The 20,489-nt window shown below is 39.0% G+C and overlaps 1 protein-coding gene and 1 pseudogene across 5 annotated transcripts in view; both read left to right on the top strand.

Annotated features, from left to right (window-relative positions):
• Positions 1–20,489, top strand: part of IQCG (IQ motif containing G) — a 58,892-nt gene that overhangs the window by 14,341 nt on the left and 24,062 nt on the right. For 3 of the 5 annotated variants that reach the window (XM_067034384.1, XM_067034382.1, XM_067034383.1), the window contains exons 7-9: positions 9,802–9,963; positions 10,976–11,050; positions 20,285–20,416. In XM_067034384.1, coding sequence (XP_066890485.1) covers positions 9,802–9,963; positions 10,976–11,050; positions 20,285–20,416 — 369 coding nt within the window. The remainder of the gene's footprint in view (positions 1–9,801; positions 9,964–10,975; positions 11,051–20,284; positions 20,417–20,489) is intronic. The other 2 variants (XM_067034385.1, XM_067034387.1) reach the window with 2 other exon arrangements.
• On the top strand, positions 6,953–8,619 carry LOC131757148 (heterogeneous nuclear ribonucleoprotein K pseudogene; annotated as a pseudogene).

Here is a 20,489-nt window from a genome sequence, read left to right as displayed (position 1 = left end):
TCCCTCAAAAACTCTACCATTATTTAAAACTTCCTCTTTTATTTCTTGACTATTAAAAAAGAAGATATTTGTATCAATGTCCTTTTAAGGCTCCAAACCAAATAATACCAAAAGAGACCTCAGCTTTGGCACTCTGCCAATCAACTCCCATCTGCTACTATCACAGCCACTGTTTTTCTCTTTCTTTAAACTATATTGTTGGGGACTTCCTTGGTGGTCCAGTGGTTAAGACTAAGCCTGCGAATGCAGGGGGTGCGGGTTTGATTCCTGGTCGCAGAGCTAGGATCCCACATGCCTCACAGCCAAAAGAACCAAAAAAACATGAAATAGAAGCAATATTGTAACAAATTCAATAAAGACTTAAAAAAATACATTATTGACAGTATAATTTTCCAGACAACAACCTAGGTAATACTAGGTTGGGAAACTTACCTTCTTGGATTACAGTGTCAGCTGTTACATTCAGACACAGTAAAACTAAAGTAGAATATCACTCAGATATTTTGATCATCAGCAAAGGAGTAGATAAACCAGAACTACAAGATGCAAGGCAAACCTTGAATAAAAAGCAGCTATCAAGATGAAATCAAGTTAAATCCCTAGAGTTAGTAAAAAACCAGTGATCAAGTCAAGGTTGGAAAACAAGAAGACAGTTAGGAAGTACATGGATATTAGACACCTGTGGGTCAGAAAATGATGACAGTAATTAGGATGGCAGGTTTGAGTGTGTGAAAGTATGTGTGGAGATCACTGGAATGTGAGGAAGCAATTGCCTTATGAAGTTTCCTACTGCGTCCCCAGGCAAAATGACAAAGTCACAAAGGAAAAAAATCAGGTTGCTATTAGACTTCTGAACATTGGCACACAAAGCCAGATAACAGTGGAGCAGTGTTTTCATGAAACTAAAGGGGAAAAAAGAGAAACCCAAGGTCAATATATAAAAATTAATGTATCTTTTCCATATATCAGCAGCAGACTTAGAAAAAGAAATTGAAATATATATATTTACAATATCATCAAAAATATCAAATATCTAGCAGTGAATCCAGTGACAACAACAAAATGTGGACTTCTTTGCAGAAAAGTATAAAACAGTACTGAAAAATTAAATAATATTTAAATAATTGGAGGGATATACTATGTTTATGGATTGGAAGACTCCATATTAAAAAGATCTGTATTCTTCCAAAATTGATTGATACATTGAATTCAATCCCAATCAGAATCTTGATTGGATTTAATTTAATTTATTTATTTACTCATTTTTGTGAGACTTGACAAACTGATTCTAAAATTTATATTGAAATGCCAAGGACCAAAAATAGTCAAGACACTATTTTTTTGTTTTTTCTTATGGTATGCGGGCCTCTCACTGTTGTGGACTCTCCCGTTGCGGAGCACAGGCTCCGGACGCTCAGGCTCAGCGGCCACGGCTCACGGGCCTAGCCCCTCCGCGGCATGTGGGATCCTCCCGGAACAGGGCACGAACCCGTATCCCCTGCATCGGCAGGCGGACTCTCAAACACTGCGCCACCAGGGAACCCCCCAAGACACTATTAAAGAGAACTTGCTGGACTTCCCTGGTGGCGCAGCGGCTAAGAGTCTGCCTACTGATGCGGGGGACGCTGGTTCTACCCCTGGGCTGGGAGCAACTAAGCCCATGCGCCACAACTACTGAGCCTGCGCTCTAGAGCCCATGTGACACAACTACTGAAGCCCGCACGCCTAGAGCCTGTACTCTGCAACAAGAGAAGCCACCGCAATGAGAAGCCCGCACACCACAACCAAGAGTAGCCTCCACTCGCCGCAACTAGAGAAAGCCTGCGCACAGCACCGAAGACCCAACACAGCTTAAAAAAGAATAATAATAATAAATAAATAAGTAAAAAGAAAAAGAAAAAAAGAAGTTATTATATTATGTAACTGTTTAAAAGGTCATATAACATTTGTCTTCAGTTACCCTGTGCCAAGTCAAAGGCATCTAGTTTTAATGCTGTTGCCATGGGCCTCTGATTACTCTGGTTCTTCTCTGTATAGCTGTTCTGCACAAACTTACGGCCTTTCATGTTGACAGTGTGGAAACAGGAGGATATAAAATGCTTACAGGCTATGATTGTAAAACCATGATTAAGTCATACTAATAAGTGAACCCAAGTGTCATGCCATTTCTTCATCTTCCATTATGCAACAAAGATCCAGGCTAGAAATACTGAGTTATAGGCCAAGAATCTTCAGTTGTATGAATTCCTTTTAAGATTCTCACTAAGGGCTTCCCTGGTGGCGCAGTGGTTGGGAGTCCGCCTGCCGATGCAGCCGACACGGGATCGTGCCCTGGTCCGGGAAGATCCCACATGCCGCGGAGCGGCTGGGCCCATGAGCCATGGCCGCTAAGCCTGCGCGTCCGGAGCCTGTGCTCCGCAACGGAAGAGGCCACAACAGTGAGAGACCCGCATACCGCAAAAAAAAAAAAAGATTCTCACTAAGAAGAGATCTGCCTTCACCATAACCCATTATCATAACCCTGGTTGTCCATGGTGTCTAGAGCTTTCTCCATGATCAATCATGGACTGATGCAGCGTATTTGTGGGTTTTCGTAGCAGACCAAACTTTACTTCCAAATCCCCAAACTGCCTTCAGATCTAGACTTCTGGACTTGTTATTTGAATTCAGAGAAACTTTAGTAATGGAAAGAAGCAGTCAACCAATTAGAGTTAATAAGGCTCTGATGGCTGCCACAATATTGTGAGCAGAAGTCTTTTTTTTTCCCCCCAGCTGCAGCGTGGGGCTTGTGGGATCTTAGTTCCCCAACCAGGGATCATTGAACCCAGGCCCATGGCAGTTAAATCACTGAGTCCTAACCACTGGACTGCCAGGGAATTCCCCCAGAGGCTTTTAATGGTAGTGTCTGTTTTCATAATTGAACACAAAGTAGGGAGGAGAGTACTGGTTCCTGAAATTTGGGGGAGCTGGAGAAGATGGAACTTGTCTTATACCTCAGGCTGCCTCTTTGGTTGGATGGAAAAAGGAAAATGGAAATGTGGTCTATAAAAGTGATAAAAGCCATGGGAAAAAAATAGAGTTCTGTATTAAACTAACATTTATATTTGCCTGTCCGTCTGTAACTAAGAATACTGGCTGATTCTATGAGAGTCTATGAAAGAACTCTGAGCCAAATAGTCTCCTGTTCTAAAATGCAGATGAAGCATGATCAAGTCAGAACTTCTAAAGTTTCAGGCTCCGATTCCACCCACTGCTTTCATTTCCATTTGAACTATTACCTTTCCAATCACACCAATTGCCTCTTTTCTTTCCTTTTATACTAAAATTTTCACACACTTCACTGTCTTGGATAATCTCTTCTGAGTAAACTCCTTCTTAAATGTGATGACTATATACTCCAATAAAGATGTTTAAAGAAAATGTGATGCCTAAAACTGTACACACTATTATAGATGTCTAATCACAACAGAGGATAGGGGAGAATTTTTTCCCTGTTATATAAACAGTATACAGTGCCACAAATTGCAGTAATATAAACAAAGAGGAAGCACTCCAAATGCTTTTCACAATATTGTATGGCAATATTCTTTCATGATTGTGAAGATTCTGATGACAAACCATTAGAAGAAGCACAATGAAAGGAAGACTCTGAGAAGTCTAAAGAATACAGGGAAGGGAGGCACCTTTTTACAGTGCTACTATTACAACAACCAGTGGTGGGGCCCTAACCTCAGGTTCTCGTGTTAGAAGCTGGGTAAGCCTCTAATGAAAGTGTTGGAAGACAAGTTAGGTCTTCACAATGCTCAACTTACAAGATTCTTCTAACCAAAATCAGGACTTTAGTTTCACCTTTGCTTCTTCTTGGAGTCAGTCCAGAGTTCTAATAATCAACAGGGTTTTGAATTCTAATGTCTCTTACGTATCATATACCAGCTTTGATTTGTTTGCAAATTTAACAAGCATGTTTTCTATATCTATATTTAATTATTTAATCCATTTTGGAGCCTAGAGTTCATCATCATCATGTCAACCTATTCTCTTTGGTACTCTTTCTATTTCTGGCCCCCCAAAAGGAAATTAGTCATTAAAGAATGCAAAAAGCTGAGGGGATGAGTGAAGAAAAGAGCAAGGTAACATGCGAAAATTAGTAATAGTATGGCCAGAGAAAAACCAAAGTATGGCTTGGAGTGTGGAGCAGTTCAGGGATGTTTTAAGATATCATGCAAAGCTTCCAGGATAGCACAGAGCTTTCCAAAGTGCAGTCAGTGACCATGGATGGCAATGGGGTTGCTGAATGAAGAACAAAAGGATGAGAAATCGGTAGGGCTGTAGTTAATGTAGGGCTACCCAATCTAGACATTCGTGTGAACCCAGGTGTAAGAAACAAATTTTCATGATTAACTCCTGCTAAGGAAGAGGTACAAAATACTCTTCATCCAGCCGTAGAATACAGATGGTCACTATGAGGGTTCAAAGGCAAGAGTTTGTACTCAAAATCACTGAGCACCATTAGGAATATCCCTCTCAATATTGCCATAAGATTTTAGGGTTCTAGGACATCCAGCTTGTGCCCTTTGACTCCTTTTATAACCAGTCAAAATGAGTAGGGGTGGTTTCATATCCTTCATGGTTACTGCATCTAACCTCAATAATCATGGCAAAGCTGAAGTAAGTGAAGGACTCTTCTTTAACAGCCAACCTTCTCCTTGAAGGCTCAAGCTTCTAGCTTACATAAGATATATCTCTATATGTATGTATGTTATCTACCTATCTCTCTCTACTTCCAGTTGTCCAGCACTCAAAATTTAAGGGAAATGAGAATTCCTAGGCCCAGTGGGGAAATAACTCCTCCCTGGAATCCCATTCTGAGACCATCTCCCCAGTGCTATATACCTCCGTGGCAGCTCCAGCATTGGCAAGGTTTATTATACATGCTGGAGTCAATAGGATGAGGTAAGGGCAAACTGCTTTAAGAAACTCTAGATCAGCATAAAATCAGGCATTATTGTTGCCTCAGGACTTTGGCATACATTTTTCCTTTTTCTTAGAATTCCCCTCCACCTCACTTTTCTTTTTTTTTTTAAATTTTACTTTATTTATTTATTTTTGGCTGTGTTGGGTCTTCATTGCTGCACGTGGGCTTTCTCTAGTTGCGGCGAGCAAGGGCTACTCTTCATTGCGGTGCGTGGGCTTATTGCGGTGGCCTCTCTTGTTGTGGAGCACAGGCTCTAGGTGCGTGGGCTTCAGTAGTTGTGGCACACGGGCTTAGTAGTTGTGGCTCATGTGCTCAGTAGTTGTGGCACATGGGCTTAGTTGTTCCGCAGCATGTGGTATCTTCCTGGACCAAGGCTTGAACCCGTGTCCCTTGCATTGTCAGGCAGATTCTTATCCACTGCACCACCAGGGAAGCGCAACCTGCTTTTCTTACCCTTCAGGTGTCAGATTAAACATTCCTTTCTCAAAGAATCCTTTTTTGGACTATCCAATCTAATGTAGGTCTCTCTTGTTATTTTCTCTCACAGCCTGTTGCCCTTTTCTTTCATAGCATATTGCACATTTTAAAAAGTTTATACGTATTTGTTTCCTTTTAGTTACATTTTTCCCACTAGATTGTAAGCTCTATGAGGGCAAGGACCATGTCTATTTAGGCCTTTACTATTTACCTAGAGTCTAGTTCAATGCCTGATACATAAGAAATATTTTTTAAATGAATACCAAGGCCATTAAATTGCCAAGCACTTATTATCAAACAGGCCTCATATTACAAGTGTTGGCAAGGATGTGGAGAAAAGGGAACCCTCATGTACTGTTGGTGGGAAAGTAAATTGGTGTAGTCACTATGGAAAACAGTATGGAGATTCCTCAAAAAATTAAGAATAAAACTACCATATCATTCATCTCTTCCACTTCTGGGTATTTATCCAAAGAACATGAAAACACTAATTCGGAAAGATATACATACCCCTATGTTCATTGCAGCATTGTCCACAATAGCCGAGATAAGGAAAGAACCTAAGTGCCCACTGACAGATGAATGGATAAAGAAGATATGGTATATATATACACAGTATGTATACAATGGAATACTACTCAGCCATAAAAAGATGAAGTTTTTGCTATTTGTGACAACATGGATGGACATTGAGATTATCATGCTAAGTGAAATGAGTCAGACAGAGAAAGATAAATAACATGTAATTTCACTCATGTGGAATCTAAAACAAACAAAACAAAAATAGATGAGCAAACCAAACAAAAACAAACATGTAGAACAGAGTAGTGGTTACCAGAAGGGGAAAGGATTAGTGGGGGGAAATGGGTAAAGGGGGTCAACTGTATGGTGACTGATGGAAACTAAACTTTTGGTGGTGAGCACATTGTAATGTATACAGAAGTTGAAATATAATGTACACATGAAACTTACATAATATTATAAACCAATGTTAACTCAAAAAAAGAAAAGAAATTGCCAAGCACGTTGGAACCTGTGAAGAGTTTTCACACATATTGTCAATTAATCCTTATAATTACTTGCTAAGATATTGCAGGCAGGGTAGATATTAATGTTTCTATTTTAAGGAAGGTAAGACTTAGAGAGTTTAACTGACATGGCCAAATTCACACAGCTGGTGGGGCTTGGGTGGGAAGTTAGGTCTTTTAATCATTTAGTTTAGTGCTCTTTCCACCAAAATGAGATAGTAATGGGAAATTTGTGTGGATACCGAGTACCTAAATAGTGTGTCTAGGAAAGAATCTCACAGTTCTGATGCTTAGAACTACTTATCTTTCATTTTCATTTATACTATCCATGATTATTGGGTAAATTTCCCATAGTGTGATAGCAGAAAAATAGATCCAGTTCCTTGTTGAAATATAAGAACAAAAGGTAGGTTCTCTGTCTAGCTGTGACCGGCTGAGGCTGCACAACAGCAGAGAGACGGTAGCCTTGCCCGGCTACTGCAGCACTAGGGTGTCAGTTGGTCCCGCCCAGAACACTTCAGTTCTACCTTGCAAAGATATATTTAATAACTGATTGGTGTGCCCCTTTAATACAAGAAAATGGAAACTGAACAGCCAGAGGAAACCTTTCCCAACACTGAAACCAGTGGTGAATTAGGTAAACGCCCTGCTGAAGATATGGAAGGTGAACAAGCTTTTAAAAGATCTAGAAACACTGATGAGATGGTTGAATTACACATTCTGCTTCAGAGCAAGAATGCTGGGGCAGTGATTGGAAAAGGAGGCAAGAATATTAAAGCTCTCCGTACAGACTACAACGCCAGTGTTTCAGTCCCAGACAGCAGTGGCCCCGAGTGCATATTGAGTATCAGTGCTGATATTGAAACAATTGGAGAAATTCTGAAGAAAATCATCCCTATCTTGGAAGAGGGCCTGCAGTTGCAATCACTCACTGCAAGCAGCCAGCTCCCACTCGAATCTGATGCTGTGGAATGCTTAAATTACCAACGCTATAAAGGAAGCGACTTTGCGAGTTGAGACTGTTGATTCATCAGAGTCTGGCTGGAGGAATTATTGGGGTCAAAGGTGCTAAAATCAAAGAACTTCGAGAGAACACTCAGACAACAATCAAGCTTTTCCAGGAATGTTGTCCTCAATCCACTGACAGAGTCGTTCTTATTGGAGGAAAACCTGATAGGGTTGGAGAGTGCATAATGATCATCCCTGACCTTATATTAGAGTCTCCCATCAAGGGACGTGCTCAGCCTTATGATCCCAATTTTTACGATGAAACCTATGATTATGGTGGTTTTACAATGATGTTTGATGACCGCTGTGGATGTCCTGTGGGATTTCCCATGCCGGGAAGAGGTGGTCTTGACAGAATGCCTCCTGGTTGGGGTGGGCGTCTCATGCCTCCATCCAGAAGAGATTGTGATGGTATGAGCCCTCGCTGAGGACCTCCTCCTGTACGAGGGGGCCAGGGTGTGGCAGAGCTCTGAATCTTCCTCTTCCTCCACCACCACCACCTAGAGGAGGAGAGCTAATGGCCTATGACAGAAGAGGGAGACCTGGAGACCGTTATGATGGCGTGGTTGGTTTCAGTGCTGATGAAACCTCAGCAGTAGATACATGGAGCCCATCAGAGTGGCAGATGACTTATGAACCACAGGGTGGCTCTGGATATGATTATTCCTATGCAGGGGTTGTGGCTCATACAGTGATCTTGGTGGACCTATTACTACTACACAAGTAACTATTCCCAAAGATCTGGCTGGATCTGTTATTGGCAAAGGTGGTCAGCAGATTAAACAAATCCGTCATGAGTGAGGAGCTTCGATCAAAATTGATGTGCCTTTAGAAGGGTCCAAAGATCGGATTATTACCATTACAGGAACACAGGCCCAGATACAGAATGCACAGTATTTGCTGCAGAACAGTGTGAAGCAGTATTCTGGAAAGTTTTTCTAAGACTAGTGAAGAACTGAAGGAGTCCTGCATCTTTTTTTTTTTTTTAATCTGCTTCTGTTTAAAAAGCCAACATTCCTCTGCTTCATAGGTGTTCTGCATTTGAGGTGTAGTGAAATCTTTTCTGTTCACCAGATGTAATGTTTTAGTTCCTTACAAACAGGCTTGGGGGTTGGGAGAGGGTGTGCAAAAACGAACATTGAAATTTTGAAACAGCAGCAGAGTGAGTGACTTTTAATTTTTGTTCATTGTTGATAGTTTAAAAAAAATCCCCCCGTGTAATTATTGTGAACACTTTGCTTTGTGGTCACTGTAACATTTGGGGGGTGGGACAGGGAGGAAAAGTAGCAATAGTCCATATGTCCCTGGCATCTATTCAGAGCAGTGTACAGAATGTAATGCTCTTTTGTAAGAAACGTTTTATGATTCTTAAAATAAATTTAGTGAACCTATTTTTGGTGGTCATTTTTTATTAAGATGGTCATTTTTCAAATGGATGAATTTCCCCCCAACCTGCCCCCAAACTAAACACTAAGTTTATTTTTCAGTCCTCTGTTGGATATAAATAAATGCATCTCTTTTTGGACTTAGGCAAATATCTTGACACATTCAGTTCTGGTGATTTCTTAAGTGATTTGAAAGTCCATTCCTTGGGAGGAAATTCCACCACACATTCATGCTTCTAATAAGCTGGAGATTTTTGTTTGTTTTTGCAAATGCTTGCCCCTACTTTGCAACAATTTTCTGTTTGTAGTTGTGGAGAACCAAGGTGGGAAGCAATACAACAGATGAAGTTGTTGGTATAAGTATATACCAGAAGCCTAATGGTGGCAAGTTTTATTAATCAGAATAATACTTGGTTATGGAAGTGACTGATGCTAAATAAATTCTAATTATTTTTATTAGATAATTTCTCACCTATAGACTTAAACTGTCAGCTTGATAGTGTCTATTAGTTAAACTTTGTAAAAGAAAAAAATATATATATTCTTGTTTTTCCATTGTATGCAAATTGAAAGAAAAAGATGTACATACTCTGTTGTATGTTGGATTATGTAGGAAACGTTTGTGGACAATTCAAAAAAAGATGAAAAAAGTTCCTGTGGATGTTTTATGTAGTATCTTGGCATTTGTATTGATAGTTAAAAGTTCACTTCCAAATAAAACTCCCATAATGCTAGATTTGATGTGTGCCCAATTTGAACAAGGGTTGATTGACACCTGTAAAATTTGTTAAAACATTCCTCTTGTAAGGAAATACAATAATCTTAAATTATATATAAAAAAAAGAATGAAAGGTAAGCTTAAGCCACTGACTGAGCTGAATGGAGGTAGAATGTATTTTAATTTAGAGACGTGGTCTTACCTTTACAGAGTCGGCATGAATATATTGCTCACCTCAAGCACCAGTTGCAAGAGGTGAAGGCAAAAACCAACATGGAGAATCGCTATATGAAGAGAAACACTGAGCTGCAGGTTTCCCAGACCCAGAAAAAATGTAGCAAAACAGAGGAGCTCTTGCTGGAAGAGATTGAGGTAATCACTGTTAATTAGGAATGAATCAGGTAGCTGGCAGTCAAGCTGTTGCTCCTGATATTGCCTCAGCTGACAAAGGAGGAGAGAGAGGGAGACTTTCCCTGTCTTTGCTCTCTCTCTCCAGCAACCCTAACATTTGAGGTTAAAAACAAAAAAAGAATGAGGACTTACTTTTTTGCAGGCAGAGATTCTGATGGGCTGTAGCTTACATCTCCTGGTTTTTTGTAATGACTTTGAAAATTGGTTGTACTTTCTTCTCTTGGTCACTTTATCCTTATTTTATAAAACCACTTGACATTTCTCCCGGTAATTATAGGGAGAGGGCAAAACAAGATGTTCCGTAACTGCAGGTTTTTGCTGCTACTTTTCTCACTCAACCAGTATCTTTCATCCCTCCATTAAGAAATACAAAACCTAGAGGGTTGAACTTCATGCAAACCTACATTTACAGAAATGAGAAGTCACAGTGAAAAATATCAGGAGAAAGAAACAAGGGTAGACCCTCATTAGAGGAGGAAGACTAAATGGCTAAAAGAACAAGAGGTCCGCGAGAAGGAGCAAACATCAGTAGAGCGTATCACCTGTGTGCAGGAGGCGACTCCTTTCTCTGACTTATTTGAAAGCTTACTTCCCAAGTGTGGCTTTAAGACTATGACAACAAACTTTTTTCTTGCACTCTGGAATTTCCTTCTGTAGGCCTGCGGAGCTTGTGCCCTTGAAGCATTGTTTCTCTCCTTAAATGGACACCAGTTTCCAGGCCACAGGATTATGGTCCTTTTGCTCTGGGAAGTTGCCTGTGTCTAGCACAGTGCCAGACATGGCTCAGCCATGTTGTGAACATGAATTGAGTTGAAGGGAACGGAATTGCTGTTCTGGAGCAATATCTTGGAATCTTAGGATCCTAGCTGGTAGAGAAGACCTGTACTACTGTCACAGCTACACCCCTAATCTTGAGAACTCACTTCCAGCCCCGTTGGGAAGAATTCCTGACATTGGTTTGTTGTTCTCACAGAAACTAAGGCTGAAAACTGAAGAAGAGAACCGGATTCATGCAGAGATTGAAATATTTCTTAGAAAGGAGCAGCAGGTGGGTCCCCAAAACTTTCTTATCCTCTGACATGTTTCTGTCCTGCTTATAAAATACCAAGGACAGCAAAAAAAACTTAAGGAAAGAAAAATCAACCATAATTCTAGCAGCCTAATAAATGAGCTGTATAGCCCACTTTTCTTTAAAAGTTATCCATCTGGATAAATATTTTCTAAAGCTGTAATTTGAGTATAGGTAAAATTTTGTCCTCTACCTTTATCATTTAGCACTATATAAGAAACTTTTCTTGTTCCTATATTGCTTCATAGTCATAATTTAAAACTAAAATTTCCTGATTTCTTAAAATTATAAAAATAGCATATTCTTAGTTGAGGGAAGATTTTTAAAAAATTGCCAATTGGGGACTTCCCTGGTGGCGCAGTGGTTAAGAATCTTCCTGCCAATGTAGGGGACACGGGTTTGAGCCCTGGTCTGGGAAGATCCCACATGCCGTGGAGCAACTAAGCCCATGCGCCACAACTGCTGAGCCCACATGCCACAGCTACTGAAGCCCGTGCGCCTAGAGCCCATGCTCCGCAACATGAGAAGCCACTGCAATGAGAAGCCTGTGCACCACAATGAAGAGTATCCCCCACTTGCCACAACTAGAAAAAGTCTGCATGTAGCAATGGAGACCCAACAGAGCCAAAAATAAATAAATTAATTAATTTTTAAAAAATTGCCAGTTGGTTTTTTTACTCATTTTCCCATTTTATTACAGTTTCTTCATAAAACAATTTTAAGTGATTTTATAATGTTCCATTGAATGGTTATTCCATAATTTGTTACTCTTTGTTTTGTGTATTTAGGTTATTTCCAAAGTTTCATTATTATAAATAATTCAGTAATGAAAGCTTTGCCCAAATAACTGTTTTATTCATTGCAATTACTTACTAAAAGTAAATCTCAAGCATGAGATTATTAATTCAGAGTGTTATTTTGTGACTTTTGGTAAATAATGCTAGTACTTTCTATTTTACACTGGCATCAGCAATTTATGCAAGCACTAATTTAAAGGTATCCTCAAAAGAACTAGCTGTTTTCAATTTTTTTTTTTTTTTTTTACTTGCAGGATCTGGCTTTAATGAATTTGAACACAAGGCAAGTTTTCCAGGTGTATGTAAATATATGTCCATTTTAAAATTGCTTTTTGCTTCTTCCATCTCTAATTCTTTTGGACAGGAATGAAAGAATATTTAAATTCTTTCTTATTCAAGCAAGAACTTCTTTAGCCTAATGGTCTTTTGTTGCCTCCTAGATCTTGGTGAGTTTTCTGTGGTTAAACGATGCTTTTAATTTCTGTATCAACACCAACTGTCTTTGTTGGTTTCTCCAAAATAGTATTTTCTTCCTCTAGCGTGTCATTACAGTCCCTTTTAGCTTTTGTTTCTCTCACAGGGAATAAATGTGGGTGCTCCGTGCATCCCCTACATAAAAAATGCTGGATCCAGGATTCTAATCCTTGGCATTTAGGACGATCCATTAGGGGCTTATAAGTGCGCATTTTCATTCCTACAATGGCACTGGTCTGCTTTATGACAGAGGGCTTAACATCCCTCAATTCTATCACTCCATCCATCTTTGGTCCTGTCCCACAGGGTACTGCAATGTTTTGGATATTTTTTAAAGTCTACTAATTTAATGAATTGTCTTATTTTGCATTTTTTGCTTACTAATAGAATTGACCATTTTTTCCATGTATTTACTCATTTTATTTCTTCTTGTGTGAATTATATGTGACTGAATGGTTTTAATTAATATTTCCAATACTAATAACAAACCAAGCTGAATGGAACCTTTCAAAATATCCCTGTTGGATGAATAAGGAAAAAATTTCCAGCTTACTCATGATATAGCCTGCCTTTGAGAAATGAAAGGATGAATTTTCAGCAAATAATTCCAAATCTGTGGTTAAAGAAAATAATTAAAGAAAATAATTTCTAGATGTTATCTCACAGGCCTTTACTTACTGAAAAGCATATCAGTAGGCTATTAGAACCTGTACCCCTGTAATTTCAGGATTATGTATCATGTTACCTATTTCAAATGTTAGAAGTATAGCAGGTATTTGATAACAATCAGATGAGTGGGTGGATAAATTGATGTTGGATGTGTGAAGTTAGTGTTCCTCACATCTTCAGCCTAATAACACAAGTGATACCTAAATACTTTTTAGTGAAAAATGGGAAACAGTACAGAAATACATAGATTTTTCAAAAAGCAAAAGCTTTCTTAATCACTCCCCTTTCCAAAGATTTCTTCCATATTCTTTTCCTTTCATGTACATATTTGTGTACATACCTAAATACTTCTTTTTAGTATTTATTTATATTTGTTTTTGACATAAATGGGATCATACTATATATGTTTTTCCAGACTCCGTTTTTTAAAATAATTTATTTTGTCTTTTAAAAAAAAATTAAATTTATTTATTTATTTTTGGCTGTGTTGGGTCTTCATTGCTGTGCACGGGTTTTCTCTAGTTATGGCGAGCGGGGGCTACTCTTCATTGTGGTGCATGGGCTTCTCATTGTGGTGGCTTCTCTTGTTGCGGAGCACAGGCTCTAGGCATGTGGGCTTCAGTAGTTGTGGCACGTGGGCTCAGTAGTTGTGGCTTGCAGGCTCTAGAGCTCAGGCTCAGTAGTTGTGGCACACGGGCTTAGTTGCTCTGTGGCATGTGGGATCTTCCCCGGCTAGGGCTCGAACCTGTGTCCCTTGCATTGGCAGGCAGATTCTTAACCACTGTACCACCAGGGAAGTCCCTGTCTTTAATGTTTTCTAAGGCAGTACAATTGCTATATAATATGCCATGAGGGGGTTATACCAAAATTTAGGTTACCATCCTTCTGTCAGTGGACATGTCTCTAAGTGCATGGTATATGGAAATGCTATTCATTTTTGTAATAGTGTTCTAGATTCCTTATGTCCTCTCATATTAGTTTTAATGGTTTTTCAGTTGATTCATTTGGATATTCTAGGTAGAAAATCTTATTGACTGTAGATAATAACAATTTTATATTTTCCCTTTCATTATTTATATGTCTATTTCCATTTTGTGGCTTATTATACAGATAGAATGGCAAGTGTAATGTTTAGTAGTAGTAGTAATAATAATGTGGCACCGTTTTTCTATTCTTGGTTTTAATGATGTTTCAGTCAGTATTACACATGAATTCATAGTCATGCCAAGTTTCTCATGTGCAAGTTAGGGTTCCTTGGGAAAGAATAGGACCCTGCAACTTAGAATGGGAACACTTGGTGGGGATGATGGACTCATGGATTGCCAGAGGACATGTGGCAGCACTTAACTACCAAAGAGAAGGTGGACACGATTGCCATGGAGGGCAGCAGAGAGGTACTGGTAATCAGAAAGCCTTTGCCCACAGGGATGTTTGGCAATGACTAATTAATTGTGGTATCTCTAGGAACAAAATTGATGGGCAGCCTGATAAAGCATTTCTTGATCTGTGTAACAGAAAAAAAGTCCAAGTCTAGTTGCCAAAAACCTGATTTGAGTCACCACAATGAAGAGTCAAGGCCTCTCATCCAGTTTCCAGACTAAGTAAATTCACAGACCCAGTGCCCCTTGATTGAAGGGAGCAGGTCCCCCTGAGAATGAACTCTGCAGCACTGCTGCAAGTAATGCAAGTGAATCTTCCTCCAAGCCTTACCCAAGGGACCCGTGGCTATTTATTAGAGTGACTATGCACTGGCAAAAAGGAAATATCCAGACCTTTTGAGATTACTAAACATTGGCTCTGAATTGATGCTAATTCCTAGGGACTCAAAACAACACTGTGGCCCCTCCTCAAAATGGGGGATTATGATGGTCAGGTGATAGATGGTGACTTAAGTGTGATTTGCTCTGGGCCCACCTGTTCTGTGGATACACTCTGTGGTTATTTTCTCCAGTTACTGAACATAGGATTGGAATAGACATACTTGATAACAGACAAAATTTCTACATTGGCTCTCTGATTCATGGAGTGAGGGCCTTTATGGTAGTAAGGGCCTAGTAGAAGTCTCTGGAACTTCCCATCCCTACCAAGATAGTAAATCATAAGCTGTGCTGTACCACTGGTGTAACTGTAGAAATTAGTGCCAACATCAAAGGCTTCAAAGTGGAGGTAGTGACACTTGTTACATCCCTGTTTAACTCAGCTGTTTGGCCTGTGCAGTTGAATGATCTTGGAGAGAGACTATGGACTAATCTAAATGTAATCAGATGGCGACTCCAATTGCAGCTGCTGTTCGAGATGTAGTATCTTTACTGGAGAAAATCTTCAACCGCCACTGGCATTTGGTAGGCAGCTATTAACATGACTAAGGTCCCTGTCTCCAAACTAGTTTCGAAAAAACTGCAGAAGCAGTTTGCTTTTACCTGGCAGGGCCAACAGTACACCCTCACAGTCTCGCATCAGGGCTATGTCATTTCTCCTTTCTCTGCCATATTATGGTCTGCAGAGATATTGCCTGCTTTGACTTTCCACAAAACATCATATGTTTCACTGCATTATGCAGTGAAACATATGTTCACTGCATTATGGTGATTGTATCTGATGAACAGAAGAAGCAAGGATTTTAGATGCCTTAGTAAGACATGTGAATTAGAAGGTGGGAAGACAAACTCTATTTTCGGTACTAATTCTGTATCATTATGGTCCAGTTAGGTGACAGAAGCCACATCAGTAATTTGAGCAGAGAACACTTAACAAAAGAATCATTAACTGGTAATAAGGAATTGGCTACAAAGGAGGGATAAAAGAGAACTCTAGGGCTAAAGGACAGTATGCAAGGAAGGAATAAATAGATGTTTGCTTTGTTGCCCTGGGTCAGAGCTGGTTTACAGCCAGTGGGGTAAAGCTGGCAAGCAGGGAACTGTGGACTGTGTTTGGCAAGCAAGAATCCTTCTGCTGTGTCAGCAAAAGTTGGTGAACAAGTGCCACTGAATGTCCCACACCCATGCCACAGTCAGCTGTGCCCCTGAAACAAAAGAGGAAGCACACTGGAACCAAGGAGACAAGCTCTTCTGTCATGTCCCTCTGGCGCCCTCTACTGACAAAGCTTCACATTTTGCCAGCTTGCAAAACAAATGTTTACTGCAAGCACCAAGTTTCACAAAGTGGGTCAGTGAAGGATGATTTGGAGCTGAGTGGATGGTGATTTGATAATTGGCACAAATGGGGATCGTATGACGTTTGCACTGTAGGTTTATGGGAGGTAAACCTTATCAAGTTAATAAAGTTTCCTTTTAGTTATATATATATATATATATTTTTTTTTTTTTTCTTCTTAATCAGGAATGAGCATTCAGATTTATGAGATGGATTTTTTTTTAATCCATTGAGACGATATGATCTTTTTCTCTTTTAATATGTTAATAAATTAAAACACATTAATAGATTTGTTGATGTTGAATCATCTTAAATCTGGGGGATAAATCCTACTTGTTCATAATTTATTGTTCTTTTACTAGACAGTTACAATTATAGATTTTTATTTTGTATTTATATATTCCATAAATGAGATTAACCTATAGATTCATTTTTTGGTGCTTCTTTGTTGTATTGTGATCAGTTATGCTAGCTTGGCAGTTTGAATTGGGAAGCTTTTCATCTTTTTATACTCTGAAACCTAAAAAATAAAATTAGAACAAAATAGATTACTATTTATTCCTTGAAACTGGTAAATTCAGTCATAAACAGTCTTGCTGGATATCATTTTAAAGGAGATATTTGGCTCCCTTTTCAATTTTTTTTTAACATCTTTATTGGAGTATAATTGCTTTACAATGGTGTGTTAGTTTCTGCTTTATAACAGAGTGAATCAGTTATACATATACATATGTTTCCGTATCTCTTCCCTCTTGCATCTCCCTCCCTCCCACCCTCCTCCCTACCCCACCCCTCTAGGTGGTCACAAAGCACCGAGCTGATCTCCCTGTGCTATGTGGCTGCTTCCCACTAGCTATCTATTTTACGTTTGGTAGTGTATATATGTCCATGCCACTCTCTCACTTTGTCCCAGCTTACTCTTCCCCCTCCCCTTATTAATAGGGTGTTTTTTAAATGTCCAAGTAGTTAAGGTTGGAGAGGAAAGAGTGTAGGCTGTCTTTCTATTGCTCACAGCAATGGTTTGACCTTTTCACTCTTACTGTCTTCCATTATGGTCTAGGTTGTGAAATATAAGATTTATGCTTATTGGAATTTGTAGAGCTCTTACTTGGGCTTCATATATGCTCACATTATATGAATATTTCATGGATATTTTATTTTATTTTTATTTTTTATTTTTATTTATTTATTTTTTTTGCGGTATGCGGGCCTCTCACCGTTGTGGCCTCTCCCGTTGCGGAGCACAGGCTCCGGACGCGCAGGCCCAGCGGCCATGGCTCACGGGCTTAGTTGCTCCGCGGCATGTGGGATCTTCCCGGACCAGGGCACGAACCCGTTTCTCCTGCATCGGCAGGCGGATTCTCAACCACTGCGCCACCAGGGAAGCCCTTCATGGATATTTTAAAAGAATGTTTTCTCTGTTAGGTACAAAGTTGTGGAATTGTCTATTAGTCTAGCTTTCAAATTCTTGATAATGTTATTTATTTTGGTCTACCTGAGCTGTTAATTTCAGAGAGGTGTGTTAGTCTCCTAAGATGACTGTGGATCTGTCAGTTTCTTACATTTCTAATTTTTTGCTTTATATATTCCAAAAATATGTTATTAGAACATAAAAGTTTATAACTGTAATATCTTCTTAATAAAGCTTGCCTTTTATCAGTTTAAAATATCCCTTTTGTCTCATTTAATTATTCTTGGCTTGAGTTCTGTTTTGCCAGATATTAATTGCCAAACCTGCTTTCTTTTTGCTTTGATTATATTAACTATGATTTTTATAAAGAGATCATAGTTGGATTAAAAAAATCTGAGAGGTTGTTTTTTTGATAGGGGAATTTACTCCAGTTAATTTTATTGTGATTTTTCATTTGTTTATACTTAATGTTTCCATATTATTTTATGTTTCCTGCTTTTCAAGCTTTCTAGTTGTTGCTCTCCTTTTTAAAATTATTATTTTATTTTATTTATTATTTTTTTGGCTGTGCTGGGTCTTTGTTGTGGCACGTGGGTTCTTCTTTGTTGTGTCATGCAGGCTTCTCTAGTTGTGGCACATGAGCTACAGAGTACACAGGCTAGTTGTGGTGCGCAGGTTTATTTGCCCCACAGCATGTGGGATCTTAGTCCCCCAACCAGGGATCGAACCCGCATCCCCTGCATTGGAAGGCAGATTCTCATCCAATAGTGGAATTGATAGAATTTTTATTTCTTGATTTCCAGCTTTCTAGTGCAAACTTCAATTATTTGCATACCACTTTCCTGGTTTTGTTAATATCTGCATACCACCTGTATTACTACTATTTTCTAGTTAGTTTTTCATCTAAACAACTATATCAATTTATTTTCAGTTAAGATAATATTATTGCTATAAAAGGAAAGCCAGTATCATTTGCTGTAAATAGAAATTAATGTAAATAGAAGTGCAAGAAATATCAGATGATGTTATTACATTTCAGCCAGCTCCTCCTGCCTGATTGGAGCCTGTTCTCTTTTTTTTTTGATTAAAAGAAAACAAAAGTGTTAAGATTTAGAAAGATGTTAAAGACATGATTGCAGCAAATGGACAGGCTCTAAGTTAATCAGAAGCATGGATTGTGGTTGATTTTTTAAAAAATCATGTTTATGTACCATCTAAAGGCTCCTCTTGATGTCTCATTCTTGAGGTACATGCTTCAGGAGTTTGTCATACAATATTTTCTTGCAGTGGTAACCCTTAAACATTTAACTTTGTTCTTTCTGTTAAATCTGATCAATATCTCTATCTACTTGCCTTTATTAAGGCAAAGCTTTTACTTACCTCTTCTCTTCCTCTCCTACATCCCATGTTGAAATCATTCATTATATATTTCTATTTTACAGATGATAGAACTGAGGTTTTGGAGAGTTCAGTAAACTTGTTTGAGTGTCAAAGTTTGGAGTTTAGCCTAGGCAATCTGCCTTCAGAGCCTGTGCTCTTTCCACTAGACTATACTGCCTAATTTGGGATTTAGTTCCAGATTATGATTTATTACTAAAAATTTATGACATATAGCTTAAATATACATTTTACTATTTCTTATTCACATCTCTTTCATTTAATTTGCTAAAGTATATCCTTGAGGGACTTCCCTGGTGGTGCAGTGGATAAGACTCTGTGCTCCCAATGCTAGGGGCCCAGGTTTGATCCCTGGTCAGGGAACTAGATCCCACATGCATGTCGCAACTAAGAGTTCGCATGCCACAACTAAGACCCGGCACAACCAAATAAATTATTTAAATAAATATATTTTTAAAAATAAAGCATATCCTTGAGTAACTCTTTCAGGAAGACCAGTTATATTTCTTTCTTCCCCTCACATTTGAATATGAGGCTGGCTAGGAATAGAATCTTAGATTCACATTTATTGTCTTTTAGAATTTTGAAAACATTGTACCCTTCTCAACTATTATTTAGTGTTGGCAATCAAAGAGATGTCTGATGCCATTCCTGTCCTTCAGAATTTCTACCTACCCTTTATTTGTTTCCTCTTCACTGCAACTTCTCTTATCCAGACACGTGGAAGGCCCCTTTCCCCCGTTTTATTTATTTTATTTTAAAAAATATTTAAATATTTATTTATTTTGTAGCATGCGGGATCTTTGTTGCAGCATACGGGATCTTTAGTTGTGGCATGTGGACTTCTTAGTTGCGGCATGTGGACTCTTAGTTGCAGCATGTGACCTCTTAGTTGTGTCATGCATGCGGGATCTAGTTCCTTGACCAGGGATCAAACCCAGGCCCCCTGCATTGGGAGTGTATAGTCTTACCCACTGGACCACCAGGGAAGTCCCCCCACCTGTTTTAAAACTGATAATAACACACACAACGTACACAAATATTAAGTATATAGTTTGATGAATATGGCTAAGCACCCCTGTAACCACCATCCAGATAGAGACATAGAGCACATTTACAGCATTCAAGAAGTCTCCCTCCTGCCTCATTCCCAATCAATAAACTAACCCTCCCCCCCAAAGTAGCCATCATTCTGACTTCTATCACTATAGAAAAGTTGTGTTTGTTCTTCAACCTTATATAAATGATTTCATACAGTATATACTGTTTTGTGTCTGGTAGAGCCATATTTTAATGTTTTTTTCCAAGTAGAAACTTGAGGAGAAGCTAGAGTTCTGGATGGAGAAATTTGATAAGGACACAGAAATGAAACAGAATGAACTAAATGCTCTCAAAGCTGCTAAGGCCAGTGACTTAGCACACCTTCAAGAACTTGCAAAGACGGTAAGGAAGCAGAGTCTTAATACTGTAAGGCAGAGCACTGAGGAGTGGGTGGTAGCTAAGCAACAGTAGTAGC

Source organism: Kogia breviceps, chromosome 5 (genome assembly GCF_026419965.1).
Source record: "Kogia breviceps isolate mKogBre1 chromosome 5, mKogBre1 haplotype 1, whole genome shotgun sequence".
Taxonomy (NCBI): domain Eukaryota; kingdom Metazoa; phylum Chordata; class Mammalia; order Artiodactyla; family Physeteridae; genus Kogia; species Kogia breviceps.
The sequence above is the reverse complement of the archived record's forward strand: the minus strand, read 5'-3'. Positions and strand labels throughout refer to the sequence as shown.